At 42.4% G+C, this 20,715-nt stretch overlaps 1 protein-coding gene across 2 annotated transcripts in view; it reads left to right on the forward strand.

Moving 5' to 3' along the window:
- Window positions 1–6,391: 6,391 nt before the first annotated feature.
- REV3L (REV3 like, DNA directed polymerase zeta catalytic subunit) overlaps window positions 6,392–20,715 on the forward strand; it is a 139,222-nt gene continuing 124,898 nt past the window's right edge. The window contains exons 1-2 of one of the 2 annotated variants that reach the window (XM_030489458.1): window positions 6,724–6,969; window positions 15,195–15,263. In XM_030489458.1, the coding sequence (XP_030345318.1) occupies window positions 6,831–6,969; window positions 15,195–15,263 (208 nt within the window). In that variant the 5' untranslated portion in view covers window positions 6,724–6,830. Of the gene's footprint in view, window positions 6,970–15,194; window positions 15,264–20,715 lie in introns of both variants that reach the window. The other variant, XM_030489459.1, reaches the window with a different exon arrangement.

Here is a 20,715-nt window from a genome sequence, read left to right on the forward strand (position 1 = left end):
CATATCCATGGTATGCAATCGTTTTTGTGCAATGATGATGAAAACTCATTTATCCTAATGGCTAAATTGTCCGATTCCACTATTGAAATGTTTGGGGAACTACATACTATTCTTCTAGAATTTTGATCATCAGTTGCAGTCATGTGCGACAACCAGCAAACATCATATATCCCTTTTCATAATCTGAACCACCTCCATATTAAATCTTGCTAAAATGCTCTGCCCTGCTACTTTCACTAAGAGAAGAATTTCATTCCTCCATTGATTAGAAACCTCTTTCATAGCAAGTTAATTTCCAGTTTATATGCAATCATTCTACATCAACACTGTTCTTTGTCTTAAGCATTTTTGTTTCTTGCTTACTCCAAAGTTAAGAGTTCACTTATATTCTTTTTTTTTCCTAGATGAAGCCAACTTGTTTTTATTATCTTGATAAAACAGGCTTTTCACATCTATGACCATTGTCAGAACCCCACTTTGTATCTAGTTTAAATTCATCTTTCTTGACTACTTAAAAAATAGTCCAAACAAGGTATGACCAAAATCTCATATGTTCACATTGATACATCATTTGCTTTGATAGAAGTAACCCACTTCATGTAGTTTAGAATTGTACTTATCCTTACGACGCATCAAGGGGGTAAATTCATACTACTCTGGCTCCCAGATCTTCTCTTCTGTAATTTCTGACGTTCTAGTTCAGAGCAGAAAATTCACAGCAATTTTAAAGGGCAAAATCTTGCCCTTCATATGCCAGATGTTATGACATTTCTATTATTTCAATCCAAACTACACAATTCTTCCTATAGGATATGCCTGTTCTCCTCCAAACTTAAGGTTACCATCAACTTTTATTTATATGCTGAATAGGACTATGCAAAAGACATTAAATGGGTGGACTCTACTTGTAGCCAACTTCCAGTTTTATAGTCCTTCTTTCAACACAATCCACTGTCATTTCTCATTAGCAATTCTTTACGTTATGCATCCCACTTGTCATATGACACTATACTAAATCTTTCTATGAAGTACAGATTAAATCTACTTGATTTCCTTTGTCAACAAATTCATAGAATCATAGAATAGTGAGGGTTGGAAAGGACCTTAAGATCATCTAGTTCCAACCCCCCTGCCATTGGCAGGGACACCTCGCACTAAACCATGTCACCCAAGACTCCGTCCAACCTGGCCTTGAACACTGCCAGGGATGGAGCATTCACAACTTCCTTGGGCAACCTGTTCCAGTGCCTCACCACCCTCACTGTAAAGAACTTCCTCCTTATAGCTAACCTAAACTTCCCTTGTTGAAGTTTGAACCTGTTACCCCTTGTCCTATCACTGCAGTCCCTAATGAAGGGTCCCTCCCCAGCATCCTTGTAGGCCCCCTTCAGATTACCCAGTTATCCCAGCAAAATCTACCTTTACTACACCAAAGATATTTTCCTTTTTACTTCTATGCCTTTGCTTGTCCTACGTTATAATCTGTTTCCTATGCCCTATAAACTGCAACAGTTGCATATAACACTTCCTTGGGATCTCCTTCAAACGCATTTGTTACTTTCAAATCACATAGCACCATTCTTGCCTTGATAGGTTTATTAAAAGTCGTTGCTAAAAGAAGTCTTGGACACTTCTAGCACTTTCATAATTGAGACCTAGGTTAGTTTTTCCATCAGGTTTCTACTGGAAAGACAGTGTATGTATAAGGCCACTGATTAAATGTGTGACTGCCCTGGTTGTGACAGAACCTGACTGCATTACACTTCAGAGCCTAATGCCTAGCCTGTACCTATTCACTCAGAATAAAAAACAAACAAAACCCCCAAAACAACAACAACAAAACCAACCAAACCGAATTCTCATGAATTAGGATCTTAAGCATTATTTCCAAAGCACAGTTAGTTCTGCAAATCCATTCAGCAGCCTAAGTGGCACTTCAGGCCAGTTTGGTATCCAAAAGTTGCTCAATCCCTTGCTGTTCACATGCTGCTCTTAGATTTTTATCTGGTAACATGCAGACAGTACTTGACTTTCACCTGGTATGATGGACATGCACAATGTTGCCTCGGATTCTAGCATAAGTGAGCCTAACTACCTTGAGTAAAAGCAGGGCCTCTCAGGACTCTCATACAAGGAACTCTCCTGTATACCTTGCCTATGATGTCCAGTCTAATAAGCATTCTTAAAACATGAAAGACCACCAGCAACCAATCTTTACTAATATTTTGAATAGGTGCGTTAGCTCATCCATTAATCTACTGTTAAGGCACTCATGTGAAATGTGGATCTCTTTTCAAATCCCAGACCTGTTCAACTTGGAAGAGCGAGCTATCTTTCCCTGTTCGTCTCCCAAATAAGATAAATGTTGTACTTGCTTAGGCACAAAAGGACTCCGAACTAAGAATCTTGAGAGAAGACTTCAGCCTTTTCCCTGGCCCCCATCATGTTCAGTCCCTAGATGATTCTGTGCCTGCTCATATTTGCGTTATAATTTTTTGTAAACTGCAGATAATTTTGTGACCATGTGGGTTTTTTTTTTTTTCCAAGCAGGTACATAGTAATGATTAAAAGAAAGAAAAAACTGATGTGCCTTTTGTTAAAAAGAAGGAAGGCAAAACCGTTGATTTTTGCTCTGTAGAGGAATTCTAACTTTTAAGACAGTCATCAGTTACAGTGATAACTAATACTATTAATACTTTTTATTGTACAGCTGTTTAACTGAGCATAATTAGAAGCAGTTATATATATTCAAGCTTGATTATTTTCATGCAAATAGATGGCTGGGTAATGGGGAGAACAGCTGCTGCTTAGCAACTGGAAGAACGGAGAAATGGGGTGACTTGCTTTATAACAGAAAACTGGATGAAACCTTAGAGAGAGTACATCCAGTTTGAAGATACCAGAGAAAACGGGTGGTAGTGATCTCTAACCGTGATGTTTCCTTTTGCAATTATTGACATCCTAGGATGGTCGCATTTTCAGGTAATAAACTACAAGAACATTTATATATAGTAGCTGCATACACACATGCGCATGAACAACAAATAAACAAGTGCTAAAGACAAACCCTGATGCATGTGCTGAAATGTAAGAAATCTGTCATCTACTGTAAGGGTTGAACTGGCTTTCAGACTTCAGCAACTGAAACTAATGATCAACTTAAGCTACCACAAGCCAAGACTGCTGGAAGAAGCGTTCTCTTTTTCTTCCTGCTGCTCAAGCTCAGCCCCTGCACTGCCTCCTCCACTGTGCAAGCAAAGGTTTTCACACACCTACATAATAAGGCATATCAGGGACCTGATCTAGGTTAAAACTAACATGTATTTCTTAGTTGGATCACTTCTTACCTGGATCAGTTTCCAAATCCAGTTTGTTATGCAGCTATTCAAATGCTTGCACTGACATGAGGAGGAAGGCAGGGGACCTCCTGTGACAGTGCTGACTCAAACCTTTTCTGAAATATATTCTTACCTTGGTGTGACCCTGCAGACTAACTTACTGACTTGACTGCAAGAAGAATATGAAAGCAGAAGTGTGCTCTAAGAAATGAAGGGGAACTGAAAAGATACAGGTCAGAAAGCACATGAGTTCCATATAGATGTCTGTCTGGCTGTAAAACTACCACTTGCATCAAGCTATTTACATCAAAAAGGAAAGGCTGTATTTAGTTTGCTTTTTTTTCTGAGAGTAACATTCAAAATTTTCAGAAATCAAATTAAAACCTCATACAGGAAATTGGCTCTGGATTCTTCTCTCAGTCCTGGTGCTTTCTGTTTGCAATAGTTCTTCATAATTCAAGGTATGGTTATCTCCTATTTAATAAACAATATAAAATTTTTTGTATGACATAGATGACTGAATGATGTACTTTAATGAGTCCTGCTTTATGCTTCTAACAAGTTAGTTATTATTCCAGCTACCTACACTATTACGTTGTGGGCAATTGCTTTCTCTTCAGCAGGACTATAAGATATGAACTTATGCCTACACCTGACGCACCACACTTATTTAGAAGATGCCAGAATCTTCCAGTAGCCTAAATGTCTTGGATTATATACCAACCCAGCTGAGGGGCAGATACACATCATGTTCTGCTGCCTGTGTGTATGAGAACATAATATAGCAGTGGCCTGCTATCCCCTAGCACATAAGTGGACTGCTAATGTCATAGTATCTTAAAACTAATGCAGAAAGGGGCACCAGAGCACATCTGCTGGTGTTCAAAGATATTAAGTCATCACTGAAATAAACAGTGGTGGGAAGATACAGTGCTCACAAAGTAAAGCGAATATTGTGAATGGAAAGGCAGCAGAGCATGGAATGGAGTAATACAAGGAACACAGCAGTGTCCCTATCAAAGTCCTACGGAAAATGAGGGAAACGTATGAGTCAAGCAGCAGCACAAAATCTATTCAAATACCAATAGTTAGAGATGTTATTTGTTAACATGCTTCACCAGTAACCTCCTAGTGATTTATTAGCCTTTGTGAAATTTAAGTATTCATAAGAGTATTCTTTCAGTTCCAGAGGTTTTCCAAATACTAGCCTTACAAATGTAAATAACTGTCAAAAAATTAAAGTTGTAGCTTAGTTGTTCTTTAGATACAATGAAAATAGTTTGGGTTCCAACCCTATTTCGACTACTCCTGTGACACAAGAGTTCTTGATGACTAGGTAGCTTGACTTTTTCTGTTTGCATAAAAAAGGAGTTTTAAGGAGGAAAACAGATGTGAGCTAGAGAAAATAAACAGCTTACAAAGAAAGAGTAGGAAACCAGTTACTCTTGAGTAGACAGGCAAGCTTCCTGTTCATTACAATGAAAAAAATGAAGGGTAGCAACTGCCTGACCTGTCTTTTGTTCAAACCTAAAACCAAAACATATGTACGCAAAATGTGAAACATATGTTCTACATATTGGACTTTTGTCAGATTTTATAGATTTGTACATTTGTCTCCTATCATCCACTCTTGCACGCATATGTAACAATATCATTCTAAATACATGTAAAAATATTTGGCCTTTTTATAGGCTGATATTCCACACTGCCAACTCTTTTGATATTTGGTGTGGGTTGTTTTTTTTTCCTCCAAATCCTCAGCTCTGAGACAAAGAGACTGTAACAGGAATCTCAGCTCAGGGGTTTTGCTTCATTTTGAATGAAACCCTGCACGAGAGCTGGAAAATGCAAAATAAAGGTCCTGAAGGACCGAGTAAGAGAAACCTAAATCCTCGTAAATTCTACCCGAACTAACGTCGGGGAGCAGGGAGGCACCTAGGGCTCGGGATTCGCTTCCTCCCGATAAACGCAGGTCTCCCAGGGGCTAATCTCGCCCACTCCTGCTGGGGTTCAGGGAGCCTGACCCCAGCCTCGGGGCGCCCAACCCCAGCCGGAGCGGGCCCAAGGTGGCGGCCTCACGCCCGCTACCTCACCCCGCCAGCAACCAGCGCGGGCAGCTCCCAGCCGGATCTTTATTCCCGGGTCGCAGGAAGGTAAAGGGCAAACACGGAGAGAGGGGCGGGCGGGGGAAGAAAGGAACGCGGCGACCGGTTGCCGTGGGGAGAGCGAGAGGGGAGGAGGGCGCTGGTGGAGCACGCTGCAAAGACGTTGTGGGTGAACGCGGGGAGGGACGAGGCGGCGGCCGCTGCCGCGGAGCTGATCGGCCCGGAGGGGCGGCGGGGAGGTGCCTACAAGACGCGGCCGCGGACCAGCCCCCGCCGCTCCGCCGCAGCGCGCCCAGCCCCGCCTCGCCGCCACCCGCGCGCTCGGCAACGGCACCAACCGCCGCCGCCCTTCCACAGGCCGCGCTCCACCCGCCCCCTCCGCCCCCGCCCCGCGAGCCGCGCGCAGGGGCCGTCACAACCAAAGGGGGCGCAGGCTTCAGCGGGAGCGCTGCCTGAGCGGTGCCGCTACGCCCCCGTGAGTAACGGCGGCGGGAGGCTCCCCCGGCTCCCCCCTCGCCCCCTTCTCTGCCGCCCCCATTGCTTTTCAATGTTTTATTAGCCCCCGCGGCGTGCGGAGACTCACCTTCCCGCAGCCAGGCGGCTCGGCGTCCAAAATGGCGGCCGACCCAGCTTAACCCCATCGTGTCCCAGCATAGCTCCCTCCCCGCCCCATCCGCGGCTCGGGATTCCGCAGCCTCACCCCAGCCCGCGCGGCCGATCGCCGAATCACCGAGACACACACACCCCCCCCCGCGCTACCGCCTGCTCCCCAGCACACACATTCCCTTCCCCCGCCTGCCACCGGGAGGAACAGGGTGGGCACCGGGAAGATTCCCGCTCCCACCCGAAAGACGGAAGGGGGGCCGGGTGTGTGTGCTGGGGAGTGACACCTCCCCCGCTCGTTGCCGCCTTCCCCAACACACGGCCCGTCCACCTCCCCGTTCCCCCAATGGTTGCGTCCGTGACATCATCATCATGGCAACAACAGCTGCAGCCTGGAGCCGGGGAGCCGCCGCCGCCGCCGCCGTGTCTGTGGTGCTGCGGGGGGACGGGCCCGCGCTGCCCGTGAGGCGATCGCGGACGGCCGGGCTCTAGAGCCCGCGAGGCGCCCCGGCCGAGTGCGCGCCCGTGTGTGTAGGAGCAGCAGCAGCAGCAGGCGGCGGGGGGGGGGAACGAGCGGGCGACAGACAGAGAAGGCGCGTGCGAGGGCGCGCGCCCGTGCGTGAGACTGTGCGCGCGCCGGCGGGGCGTGCGGGCGGGGAGAGGCAAGGAGAGGAGAGGCAGGCGGGGGGCTGCGCTCGCTCGCTGCGGCGGGGGGGAGCCGTGCGGGCTCCGCGCTCGCTCGCTCCCTCCCTCAGTGCGTGCCTCGGCGGCGGCGGCGAACAACATGTTCTCAGTGCGGATCGTCACTGCCGACTACTACATGGGCAGCCCGCTGCCCGGCCTGGACCCCTGCCAGTCCCACTTCCGAGAGGCCCCGACCAAGCGGGTGCCCGTCGTGAGAGTGTTCGGCGCCACCCCTGCAGGTAAGGGACCCCCGTCCCTGCTGCCGCCGCCCCCCGCTGCCGACGGCCGGGCGGGGACAGCCCCGCTGCGGCGCGGGTCCTGCTGGCACTGGGCCCGCCGCCGCTCCCCCCCTGCTCCCCCGCGGCGGAGGCAGCGGCAGCTCCTGCTCTTTGTGGCTGGGTCGCGCTCCCCCCCCCCCCGCCCGTCTCCCCGCACCCGCCGCTGCGGCGCGTCTCACCTGCCAGCGAGCGCGCCGGGCCCAGCCGTCGCCGCGGGGCGGCGGCGGCGGCCGGCGAGGAAGGGACCTGCCCCGGCTGTCCCCGCGGGGGAGCCCAGCAGCCGCCGCCGCGGGCGGAGGGGTCATGTCGCGCCGCGCACCCCGCCCGCCCTCCCCCCCATCCCGGCCGGTGGCGGCGGGGGGCTGCGGGGCCGGGACGGAGAGCCCGCGGCTGCCGGGGCTTTGTGACCGGCGCGGCCGGCGTGGGGCTGCCCCGGGCGAGCGGCTGCAGCTGTGCAAACACTGGGGCAGCCACCCGCTCCGCGCCCCCCACACCCCCGTTAGGGGCAGAATAACGGCGTGTGGGCCCGGGGGGTGTGTGTCTGCGGGGCGAATGGCGGAAGGGTGAGCGTACAAGGGGAAACCTTTGAACGTGGTCACAAGTGAGACTTCTGCAGTACTTACAAAGTGGGGTTTCTGTTGATCTTACGCTAGCGTGGTACACATCGCGTAAAACGATAGGCATTGGTGCTGCAGTGCAGAAGGGAACGTCCTAACCGCTGGCCACATGTTGCCCCCTGAGACTTCCTAATGTCACATCCCACTTCTTCATTGCCTCTTCTCAATGCACTCGTTATAGTGTTCCCGCATCTCCAGTATGTTTCTGACCCTCAGAACAGATTTCTAAGAAATGTTATATTTAGGAAAATAAATGTAATATTTCCTGTAGTTTACCCATATGTTAAGCACCAAGTTGAAAAAAAACCCACCCTATTCTTTGAGATGTTAGACGTGATAAGTGTTATTGCTTGTGATCCCTTTATACATATTTTGTGCAATGCTGACCTTGGGAATTAAGGTATTTCTACATATTTTATTGACTTATGTATTGAAAATGAGGTATTAGTATATACATTAAGTATTAGGTAAGACAACAAGAAAAAAATGTAATAAAGCATGTAATTCCATTCACCTGGTTATAGTAGAGCAGATTTTTTTTGTGTGGGGTTTTTTTTTGGGGGAGTGGCAGTTTTAGGGTTTATTTATTTATTTGGAATTATCTGTTTAGGCCCAGAGGAACGTGAGATATTAAAGCTGTTACAATCTGATGTATCTGGAGCTCCAAATTATTAAGTGGATGAGTGGGATTAATAGATAAAATATTGAAATAGTGGGACCTATCTTATTGTAGTTCTAATTTTGCATACAAAAGAGATATTATGTAATAATATTTATGTAATGGCATGAGTAACTATTTCATTATTAAAAAATGTAGAGCCTGAGGTTGTCTGGCAGGTAGCAGGCTTTCTGTGCATGCGTGTGGTTAACTCATTAAGGCTTATTTCTTTTAAGAAAATGTTTAGGCTATGCCATATCATGAATGTGGCATCATAAAGTAAACAGTGAAGTAGTTTAGTTGTCCAGCTGTTAGGAACACAGTAGGAAATCCCTGGCTTCCCAAACCATAAACTTTAATATTAGTTTGCATAATAGAAGTGTTTCTAATTTGTCTTGGTTAGAGAAGACACTTCACTACAGCCTGCAAAGGAAGTGTGACTTCTGTTTATTTCCTTGTTAAACTTTTTAATGGCTTTTTTTCCTTTCCGTACCTTTCATTTGTGCTAATAAGCTAAAAGATTTCTTGTTACATCTCTGCATTATTTTTTTCTTTTTTTTAAAAAAGGAGACAAATGAAACTCTCTCTCTTTTCAGAGGTGTTGCACCTAAGCAGTCATTGTCAGAAGTAGTGTATGTGACTACAAAGAGAGGGCTATCCAGTTACTCAGTTGAGAGTTGAAATACAAAATGAAATTGAGTATAACTGCTTACATCTACATTGACATTTTCTTTGAGGAAGAAGAAATAGTAAAAAAACCTTACACTGTATAAGACAGTGGGGTGTACTTATTGTTTGGCTTGCAGGCAGTGTGATGCGTGTCTGCACTTGAGTTGGTCTGGATAAGAATAACTCTTCTCATTGTGTTTTATTTGTATGTCTTGCCTGCAGGAAAGGTGCTCAGTTGCCATGCTGCCTACATGACAGCAAACTACTATGTCCATATAGGCTGCTTTACCTCTGGCATGATTAACTCTGCATGAATCTTAGTATGTTTAAAGCTGTGTGTCCGTGCTGTGCAGCTAATTGGAAGCCAGACTTCGTGTTCCACCTGCTGAGTGAAGGGGGATTGATTGGTATGTGGAAGTGGCTTATGCAGATGTTTAGAAAGTCAAATGTCTAGCAGCACTGTATCTTGTGTGTAGCATCAGCTATGGATGTTGGTTCTGAAGGCATCTATCCACGCTTTCTGCCTCTTCTGGGGTTTGTGCTCAGTGCAGTATATGAATGCCAAGGATTGACAGTGTTCTTTTCTTTGAGGGCTTTCATGTAATCGTGTACTCAACAGTTGATTTGTAAAGGTTTGCTGGTACAATCTGTAAAACTTAAAGCGGTTTGTGTCATGGTGGTTGGGGGAGGTAAAAACCAGACATTTAATTAGAAATAATGAAAGGATGAACTCCTAGAATGGACTGTGTTGGCAATAACGTTTGACAACTTCTTTAGGTCTTTCGAAGAAGAAATTTCATTGTATTTGGCAAGACTATGCGAGTCATCTCTTGATGCCCTACGTTTTTGTATAATAAGAGCTTGAAGGGCAAGGAATCAAAGTTTTATTTAAACCCAAAGATCTGCCTGCTATTTTCTGTTGTTCTGTGAAATAGAAAGAGTAAAATTCTGACTACAATAGCAAAAGGTGAAGCACTACTTGAATTTATGTTTGCATTTTAGCTGTTTGAGCCATTTCATTTCATTTTAGCCATTTGGTGCTTGAAGCAAACTGGCATGCCTGTTGGCATAGTGACTTCGACAAAAGTATAATTTCAGAAATGCTACAACACTGCCATGGTGGTAATGCAATGAAAGCAGTGTTAAATTCATACTTTATTGCATAAGATCATAGATATTATTGAATATAGTAAGCCTTTGTATCTCTAAAGGAGTCTTGTAATACTGCTGCTTATATTTAGAAAGAATAGGTTTTAATTCATTAGGTAGTACTCAACTATGAAACAGTTTCATTGTCTTCTCAGGCAGTGTTTCTTGTCTGCTAGCTAGGAATTTCTGTAAATGCTTTTTATTAAAAAAAAAAAACAACCTTTGAGAAATTGCAAGGCCTGTTTATTAGAGTGAAATCATAATGAAAATTGAATTTTCTGTTTACAGATGGTCTTTTTTTTAATTGGTAATTCTTGCATTGTCATTCTTGTTGCTATGTTGTGGTGTATGGATGTATCACAGGTTTTGATTTGTTTCCTACTAGCTTTTGGCCATTTCAAGCTCTTCACTGACCACTTCAAAAAAAGTATGCAGATGCTCAGTTGGGTGTTTCTGTCAGGTGTTTATTCAACTGCAGGAAGACAGAACCAAACTGTAAATACATCCATAAAGAAATCAGGGTGAGACTAGATATCACATTAGGAGAGACGTGAACAAACAAGCTGAGGTTGCTAAATGATTGCTTAACTTAACAAGACTGAGTGCAAGTAGCTGAGGATACTAATCGTAAACCGCGTACAAGATACCTGATGAGTATTGTAGAACAGATAGTTGAAATATTTTTTTAAAAATCAGAAAATTTGGATGTGATTTGAGTCTGATATATGTGATAAACTTTACAGAAATAGGTGCACATTTTAAAATTGCTTGCATTAGGCTGAGAAATGTGTGTGCAATTGACAGGAGGGCCTTTGGAGAAGGCAGATTAGGAATTTACCTAAGAAAGAACAATGTGTAATTTGAGAAATAACGAGTCTGCTGTCCTCAACTGCCACTTAATATATTTTTCTCTTTTTGAAGGGTTTTGTATTTTACATTACGAAATCACTGATCCAAGAATGAATCTTACTTCAGGGCAGCACGGAAACTCAGCCAAAGAGGAGGATGTTTTTAAGTTACTCTTGCATGGTTTTGATTTCTGAGGCCAGGTGTAATTTAGAGTAGGGGTTTACAGTCAGCAAAATCTGAATACATCTCAGGTAGACATCAAAGTTTCTCCTTGGTTTTCTGAGAGGGGAAAAAGGCAGAGGCAAATGCTCCAGCTCAAATCTGGCTCCTTTCCAGCAGCAGTAGCTCTGGTATGACTCACTGACGGGGTCTGCTTATCTTCTTTCTTCTGTTCTTTCCTCCCCTTTCACCCTTCACTGACCTGGCTAGGCAGTATATCTGTATATCTCATCCCGTCCCAGTGTCTTTCTCTGCTCCATTGCTGCTCACTTGAGAAGGAATGAGCTCACTGCAGGAACTTACTGCTTTCTATGCTCAGCTTGTGATTAACTTTTTTTCTCCCCTCATTTTTGCTACCATTTCAGACACTGTGTCCCACAGTGGTCATTCCCTGCACCCTCCTTGATTCATTATCCCAGTGTTCATAGACGAGCATCATTCTGGTTGCTGCTACTTCCCATATTCCATTTCTCGGAAGTGGGCACTTCTTGTTAACAATTTTCCACTCCCTTCATAGTGAGAGGATGCAAAATAGGATACAGCCATAGTGCTGAGGCTTATGCCTCTGCCTTACCTTTTCACACCGTCTCCTAAAATATACCAGCATACAACTCTTGATAGGGAGTTATTCTATGGACTGCAGCATGGCCTAGAAGATTTCTAGCATTGTACAGTGTAGCTCCACTTCCAGCATACCATTTCTGCATCTTGCACTGGCAGGCTCCTCATACTTCTGAAAAGCTATCTGAAAAATAGCCTCATGTTCATTTGTTTCTCTTATCTCCAGAGGTTTATAGCTTCTGTGAGATGTGAACAGAGCTAGTGTAGGAATGAGAAATTTGAGATAATGTATGTATTCTGAGATTGTTTTCAGTGTTTGAGTTTCGTCGGTGATGTGATTGGAGGTCATTAGTTTGTAACTTACTTGGTTCTTAAAAGGATGTGTTTTCTAGTGTGTTGTGGGGGTTCTGTATTTGGGAGGTTTTTTGTGGGGTTTGGGTTTTGGTTTTTTGTTTTCTAAGAACCTTCTCCTTGTTTTGAGTCATTCGTTATATACTTTGTATAGATTGCCTGCTGAGTTGTTTGAGCAATGAGAGGCTGCCTGAATAAACTGTGAGATTCTGCTCCACTGGCATGAAACTTGTTAAGTAGCAGATTTAGTACCCACATATATACAGCTTGGTGTACTTCTGTTTCTTAAATAAATCTTAAAATACTGTGACAAAATCGATGTTGTAACTAGAATCCAGATATTGGTTTCATAACCAATATACTGTTTGCTACTGTAGAGTACCTCTTGGTCAAGTCACTGACTATATTTGTGCTTTTGCAATTCGGTCAAAACAGTACATGTATAACTGACACTATGTGCTTATAACTCCATCATCTGCAGACTTTAAATCAGCAGCATCTCTGTTGGGTCTAATATCTAACTTGGGTCTGATTTTTATAATAAGTTTCCCAGAAATAGACTAATAGCTTATCTCAGCTACAACTTCCAGTTCTGTTACTCACTTGTGTTACTGCTTGTTGAAATATCTTCTTTTTCAGTGTGTAAAATGAATCTCCTCAAAATAGCACATTGGCCTGAAAATTGTCTCTCTTATTTTTATCAGAGTAGCACATGCATATCACAACTGAGGTTGGCAGGATTAGACAATCTGTAAACACTCAGTGAGAAACACAGCTCCTGCTTAGTAATTTTTTCAGTCTGAGTAGACAAGATAAATCTGTAGAAGAAGGAAACAGGTGTGGTAGCACCATGCTATCCATTTCTTCTCAGTCTCTAATTTCAGAGTTCCAGTATTGATCATTTAACACCCTTTTTTGCTAACTGTTGTCATTATCCTGGTTTTGTCCTTTACCCTTGATTGACTTGACTGACCTCAGTGTGCAGTGGGCCTCTGAGAAGAATGATGATGACAACGAAAATGTAACCATTTGGAAAAAGGCAGCATGAACACTCACACTAAAAGATTTACAGTGGATGTTCAGTCTCACAGATGAAGCAGCTGAAATCTTTCAGAATGGTTAGACAGTGTCACTGGAGATTCAGTCCCATGTTAAGGGAGAACTGCTGATCAGAATCTCAAGACAATTATCAGTCAGCTGTTTGGTTTTTGTTTTTTTTTTTTTTGTTTTTTGGGTTTGGTTTGGTTTGTTTTTTGTTGGGGTTTTTTTGTTTGGTTGGTTTTTGGTAAGCATTCTGTATCTCCAGCTATTGCAAAGCCAGCATCTCATCCTCCTTATCTGTCATAACTGGATGTTGAGTTGACAACCGATGAACTTGCTTCTTTCTCTCTGTCCTCCATGTCATACTTGGTGTCCCCATGTGTTACAATTGTGTGCATTTTTTAAGTTCCTGTATAAGTTTCCTCTGTATTAAATACATTCTATGGGGAAAAAGTGTTTCACTGTCTATTGAATTGCTAGCTCACATTTCAGGGGCATGTTCATGACAGACACACAGCAAGGTATACCTATGTAAAGAAAATAATGGATTTGCTTAGGGTCCCACATCAAATCAATTGCAGAACTTATAGTACAATGAAGAAGCTACTGTCTAGAAGCATTGTTATTTCTGTGCTACTACCCTGCCCACTAATAAATTAATCCAAACAATAAAATAATGTTTTTTAATATGCTGTCAAAGCTATAGTTGTGATAACAAATTACAGCATTAAGGCCTAGGCTTGATTAACAAGGTCCAAGGACTGATTGCAAAGATCTGCCATGAAATCTGTATAGTTCACCTGTAATTGCACTGTTATTCATGATACCTACATGTATTCTGGTGAAACCAATAATTTTGAGGAATGCAGTGGAATAATCGACTATATAAGCTTGCAAACAGGCAGTATTTTTCTGCTTGTGATACAGTTACTCTAAGACTGATGATAGAGCACAAATACACAAGAATCTAAACAAATACCAGGAAAGTTTGTACTAGATATAGGGACTGTCTGAAATGCTAGTGTTTGCATAGGCTTCATTCATGCATGTTTGTTAAGGTTCTTTTCTTTCAAGAGCTGCTTTTTATTACAGAGAAGTTACAAGGTGTGTAGAAATTTGTGGGGTTTTTGGCAGGACATTTAAATAAAACTTCACACTTGCTGGCTGGGGTGGGCCATATGGCTTATTAGGGAACTGTTTGATGTCTGTATGCTCCAGTCTTTCTATAATCAACATGCAGACGGCCATTTCAGATAACTTCTTCCCCCACTCAGATATATATATATATGCAGTCCATCATGTTGACTGCATGTTTATGAGTTCGTGTTATGTGACCTTGGCGTACATGTGCGTGCCTTCTCAGATTCTCAGGTTGTGGAGTCATCGTCCTTGGAGATATTCAAAAGCTGTCTGGTTGTGGTTCTTGGGCAGCTGGCTCTAGGTGGCCCTGCTGGAGCAGGGGTTTTGGATCAGGTGACATCCAGAGGTCCCTTCCAACCTCAACCATTCTGTGATTACTGAGATTACTCTCATCAGCAGTGAGTATCCAGGTGCTCTGTACAGCCTGTTCTTGGGTCCAGGTAAGCACAGTTGCATCCAAATGATGTGGAAAGGTTGCCAAGTAGCTGTTTGAGTTGATTACCCTATGGCTGCGAAACTTACTGGAAGGTTTCGGCGGTGTTAGTGAAAGCTGATTCAGATTTGGAACGAAGAAGAAAAGAAAGAATATTCACTACAGAGACCATTGCTAGGTGATGTCTGTCCCCCAGCGACAGGTTTATTTCCTAAAAGTTACAAAGAAAGTAGGAGCAGCCATTGTTTATTTACATTCAAGTTGTGCCTCTACTGTTTGCTGACTAAACCAGTGTTTACTACAGCAAGGCTGTATGTCCTATTTTAGGCACAATATCAACATGCGATACTTGGTGAGAATATTGAAAGGGCTGTGAAATGTTGCACCTAATCCATAATACTGGCATTACTCCTCAGGGGAGGTTTACAATACATGTTTTCTGAGTTTTGTGTAATGAGATGTGTAACGAGTCTTTCATTTTGTGTTTGAAACTACCTAGGTGGGTTTCTGCATAGCACAGATCTTAAGCAGTGGGAATTGGAAACTGATTCAGCCCTCACTTCTGCAGGTACTGCTTTCAGATCAGTAATGAACAAACTTTTATTGCTACCACCCTATTATTTATATTATCCAGATGAGGAGATTATTTTCTGGAGTTCTTGATATAGCAGCTTTTATATTTCCTTTCTAAAAGTTATCTATTTAACCTAGCAAAAATGTTACAAAGGACTTTCATTGCAGGTGAACCTTCCTTCATGTTCTTGTGTGTTTTTATCCATTGACTGTTAAGCAAATGGTTTTGTGGCATTCACATTTGTAAGCAGGGAAACCTATTTTATTACTGTCTGTAGGAAATTAGAAGAGATCTTAGGCAGTTTCGTACATTAGGGTAAACTTAGTCTGTTTTTAGAAATACTTGATACCAAATACTTTAGTTTTTTAAATGTTTGAATTAGCTTTGTAGAACCGAGACTTAATCATCTTTACTGGTTGACCAAAATGGTAGCAGTAAAACCAACGTGTTTCTGCTGTATTATCTGTTTGTCTTTCCTACAATAGAAGTGTGTCTTTACCCTCAGATTCATGTTGAGGTTGGAAGGGACCTCTAGAGGTCGTCTAGTTAGTCCAAGTGCCTTGCTCAAAGCAGGGTCAGGTATACCAGCTCCAAGGATGGAAATGCCTCAACCTGTCTGGGTAAGTTCCTGTGTTTGACCATCCTCATAGTAAAAAAAAACAAATGAGGAGGAGGGATAGGAGGAATGTGGAACCCAAACCCACACAAAGGTTGGCTTTTTAAGTTTCTTGTGCTTCAGTTTGTGCCTGTTGCCTCCTGTCCATTCACTGGGCACCACTGAGGAGGAGTCAGACTCACTCTTCTTTACTGCTTCCTAGCAGGTATTTGTAGACATGGAGTTGTTAAGATCCTTCCCCTCAACCCCAATCCTTCTCTTCCTAAGGCTGCAGAATCCTGGCTCATGAAGCCTTCCCTTGTGTGTCCAATGCTCCTAGCCCTTAATCATCTTCATGGCCTGTTTCAGTATGTCCATGTCTGTCTTGTACTGGGGAAGCCAGGCCTGGACTCAGCATGCCAGATGTGTCTCACCAGTGCTGAGTAGAGGGGAAGGGTCACGCCCCTCAACCTCCTGGTAGTGTTCTTCCTAATGCAGCTCAGGACACCATTTGCCTGCTTTGTGGGTGAGGCACGTTGCTGGCTCCTGTTCATCCGGGACCCCTGGGTCCTTCTCTGCAAAGCTGCTTTCCAGACAGTCTGCCTTCAGCCCTCAGTGATGTATGGAGTTATTCCTCCCCAGGTGAGGATTTCGCTCCATGCTTGGAGAGCTTCATGAGGTCCCTCTCTGACCATTTCTCCAGCCTGTCAAGGTCCTGCTGAATGTCAGCACAACCTTCTGGTGTATAAAGCACTCCTCCAGATTTTATCATCTGCAAACTTGCTGAGGGCATACCTGTACAATGTCCAAGTCACTAATGAAGATGTTAAACAGTATTGGCCTCAGTATTGACCTCTAGAGTACACCACAAATGACTGGCCTCCATGTTCCATTATTGCAAGGCTGCTTCTCCTCACTTAAGTTTCATTTCTCTTCACACTGCATAACAGTCAAATTTGTTTTAGAGCTCTCCAGTGTGTGTTTTGTTGTTACCTTTTCCTTTTTTTAACATGCCATCCTCTGAGGCGAAAGTATATGCACTTCATTTAATTTTTGATTACAGCAAGGTTTGTTTTGTAGCATTTATAAAACTTCTATGTAGCTATCTCAGGTATGGTATAACTATGTAAAAGTAATAAATCCTAGGTCTGTATTTTCTGGGTTTCGATAGTATGCTTTACCTGAACAGAAAACATAGGAATGATCTAGAATAACTGAATATAAGTCATCATTTGACTAGAAAGGTATTCTGTATCAGAAATACAGTTTTAAATATCCCGTGTTTTTCTTGCATCAGAAAAGTGGCATATGTTGTGCATAACGTAATTTATCTTGCCATGGTAATTCAGGTCTTTGGGTTGTTGGTTTTTTTTGTATGGTTCTTATAGAATTTGTGCATTCACATGTACATTTGTAAACCTGCAGTTCCCATGCAGAGATTAATTTAGTATCTTTACAGTCTAGATACCTGTTTTGATCTGATGCATTAAAAAACCCAAAAGAATACGAAAAGCAAACCCCAAAAATCCCACCAACAAAACCCTCCACCTTAGTATAGATGGGAAGAACAGAATAAAGTTCTGCTAAGCATTTACAGATTGTGCCAGCATGTCAGGTTTTGGAGAGCTTGTGTTCTTATGCCAGCAGTTGGAAATGTAATCAAGGAAATAAATAGTCATTTTTAACCACTGCTATATTAAAGATGAAAGACTTAAGAACAGAAACCAGTTGTTTTAGGCAGTGTGCAGATAATGGTGGATAGTCCTCACTCCAAAAAAATTATGTTCTGAATAAGCGGAGCATTAAAAGGTGTAGAAAGAGTGATATGTTATGAAAACAGATGGCATGGTAATATTGTTAGTCATTATTTTGAAGTGGAATTTTGTAGGAGGGATTGCTTTAATGGAAAAACAGGAGGAGGGGAGGATGTGTTGAAAGGAAGTCTGGGAATGGAAAGGAATATGTAGAGCATGTGAGGTGAGCTGGGGATAGGGGGGTTGGTGGAAGGAGAGTGCTGAGAGCCAGGGCTGTGGAAAATATTGATGCAAGAGTTGCAACAACAGGGACCAGTTATCTGAGGTTGCTCCCTTTTGGTTTCACTTGCTTTGGCTCATGGGGCCGATTCATCCCCTGGACTTTCTTATCTCCAGACTTGTGGCTGGAAGTAGATGAGGTGTTACATGAGGTTTATTGCTCTATGTAGTGGGAGAAGAGAGAAAGAAGTCCCCCCCCACTCTGACTGAGAACTGTCCAAGAGGTATAGATTATAGCAGAGAACTACAGTATTCTCATGAGCACTGGGCAGTTTGTGAGCATGTTTGATGTTGCCTGCTTTCATTAAATTTGTATTTTTATTATTTTTAGGTTAAGGGGTGTGAAATTGTAAATAAAATTATTTCTGAATATCTGGTATTCATCTTCCCAGTGTACCAGTAGGAATAAACTAAAACCAGCCAGACTTCAAGCCTGAGTCTGCAGCATGATGCATGTACAAGAAAATACATCTTTTGCTGGCAGAGAAAGATAGGTGGGACTGCAAAATGTAGCTGTATGTGTGGCAGATTTAAAAAACAAACAGTGAGAAACAGGTCACTTCTTCAACTGATCTTCTCTTCCTTAGTGTAAATGAGCTTTCTGTAGCCTGTTTGTTTGTCATGTTCTTCACTTGCTTCTATAAAAATCCTGCTGCTTTTGCGTAAGCTTGATTTGCTGAAAGAAAACCTTAGCAACATTTTGCTCTTTACAAGTTATTCTTAGGCTTTTCTAGAGTGTCATTCTCTTATGGAAACCACTAGTAATGCAGTGTTTTAATTTTATTAATAATTTGGCTTCTGTAGCCATATAACTCATTAAACCATTTAATGTCACTGAATGTTTGAATTCTATAGTTTTTAAAGGAAAGGATGAGTGATTGCAATTTTTTTCATTTTTCATGACCAGGGACTTGGTATTTTCATAGCAGTACAATGATGGTGAGAGGCTGAAGCTTATGCATTTGACAATAAAGTTGTGGAGATAAAATGGTGATGGAAAAATAATAGTAGATCAGAGTGGAGTTGGCTAGAGAACCTTTAGTAAGAAGTTGGTTTAGGAGAAAACCTGGTGACAGGATTGCAGTGTAATGCTTTTATTATCTGAAGATACATAATTTGATCTAACAAGGGTCAGGAGAAGCACAAGTAATGTTTAAAACTGAGCAGTACAAAACTTTGGCTGTTTTTACAGCTGCTCTGCAGCAGCTATCAGCTGAAGCTTGAATCTCTCATGTACTTCTAAGAGTTTTCTGATCCAGTAGTTTGCATTTTTTTTTTTATATTTAGTTAATGATTTTAAATGTTTTATGGTATGCAGTAGTAAACAGGAGTTTCTTAGTCAAAGAGTTTGATGCAGAAACTGTCACATTGCATAGATGTTGCTTTCTGAAGTGGTCTGATTTTATTTGGCTTGTGTTTGGACAAATGCACAATGTGGTTATTTGTTAGTGTTTTTACACTAGGAAGTCACTTAGAATTGTGGGGAAGGGGGAAGAGGAGAGGAAAGATTGGTGCAATGGATTTGCTGAGCTGATGAGGCTTGTGGGACAGTGTTTGGGGTTTTTTTTTATGGAGGTAGACTCAGTCTGCTGTCCTCAAATAATTGGGTTCTTTATTAGCACAGTGTAATTGAGGTTTCAACTGTTCTAGAGCTGAAAATAGCTTACTGTTTCCAAGTATTTTGTGAGCTGCTTATTGATGCTGTAATGAATAGCTAAGGAAGAGTAGATCATTTTCTACCAATTGTGTGTTCTGAATTATTGCAGACACTGAAGCTCTGTGGAAGATTTCTGCTGTTTCAGTTTATCAAAACAGTGAAACAGGATGCTGCTAGTACTACAGGTAGTATATTCATGTGAGGATTACATATATGAAGAGAAAAAAGAGGAGAACATAAAACTTAGGGAATTAGAAGTCCATTCCATCTGCATTCGTAAAGGAATCTCAATTTTTTTTCCATCTAAACATTATTAAAATGGTTTCTTAATTTCTTCAACGATGCAGTGATGTGTTAAAGATAACAGCCATTCCTAAATGTAACTAGACGTGATGGAGTTAGATACTCTGCTATTCTGGATATAAGCCAGATTCTTCAGTATCTCTAAATTGTGTATTTAAATGCGTACGCAGAACCATAGTATTTTTGACAGAATAGAACCTAATATAGCAGTTACAAATCTTACAGTAGTCTTCAACAAAATTTTGGATGTTAAAATTTAATATCACTTTCTTTTTTTAGCTTTTTCTTTTTCCCCCCCCCCCCCCCCCGGTAAGTCATAATTGGAAAATTCTGCCACTGTTGTATGCATATCCTTCGTTTTCTTATAGTTTGTAGGAGAGGAGAGGCGAAATATGTGATAGGAGAGTTGTCCACTAAAATCTTTGGCTCTATCAGTACCAGAGTGATTGGGTATGAGTGCAGCCTCTTGTGGCATTTGTCACTGTGGGTTTGTTAGAGAAAATGAAAATATTTTTTAAAAATATTTTTTGACAAATCAGTTTAACAATGAAACGTGTAATTAAGGATGATAGTGTTACCTATACAAAAGGAATGACTTCTGGTAAAATCCGATGGAACTGATGCCAGTTCTTTTTAAAGTATGATTTTTCTTTCCTTCTTGTAGCACTTGTATTCTCTCAATTTTGAAAGAAATGTGAGATCTAGAGGTAGTTTTATGTAATGTCTTAAAAAATCACTTTATGAAAGGAAAAAAGATTTCATATTCTGAAGTACAGCAGCTGTTTTACAGCATCTGATTACAATGATTGTTTTTTTCCAAAGCACTGTATTTTAAGCAGTCTCTAATGTGACTGTTTA

This window comes from Strigops habroptila, chromosome 6 (genome assembly GCF_004027225.2).
Source record: "Strigops habroptila isolate Jane chromosome 6, bStrHab1.2.pri, whole genome shotgun sequence".
In the NCBI taxonomy this organism is placed as follows: domain Eukaryota; kingdom Metazoa; phylum Chordata; class Aves; order Psittaciformes; family Psittacidae; genus Strigops; species Strigops habroptila.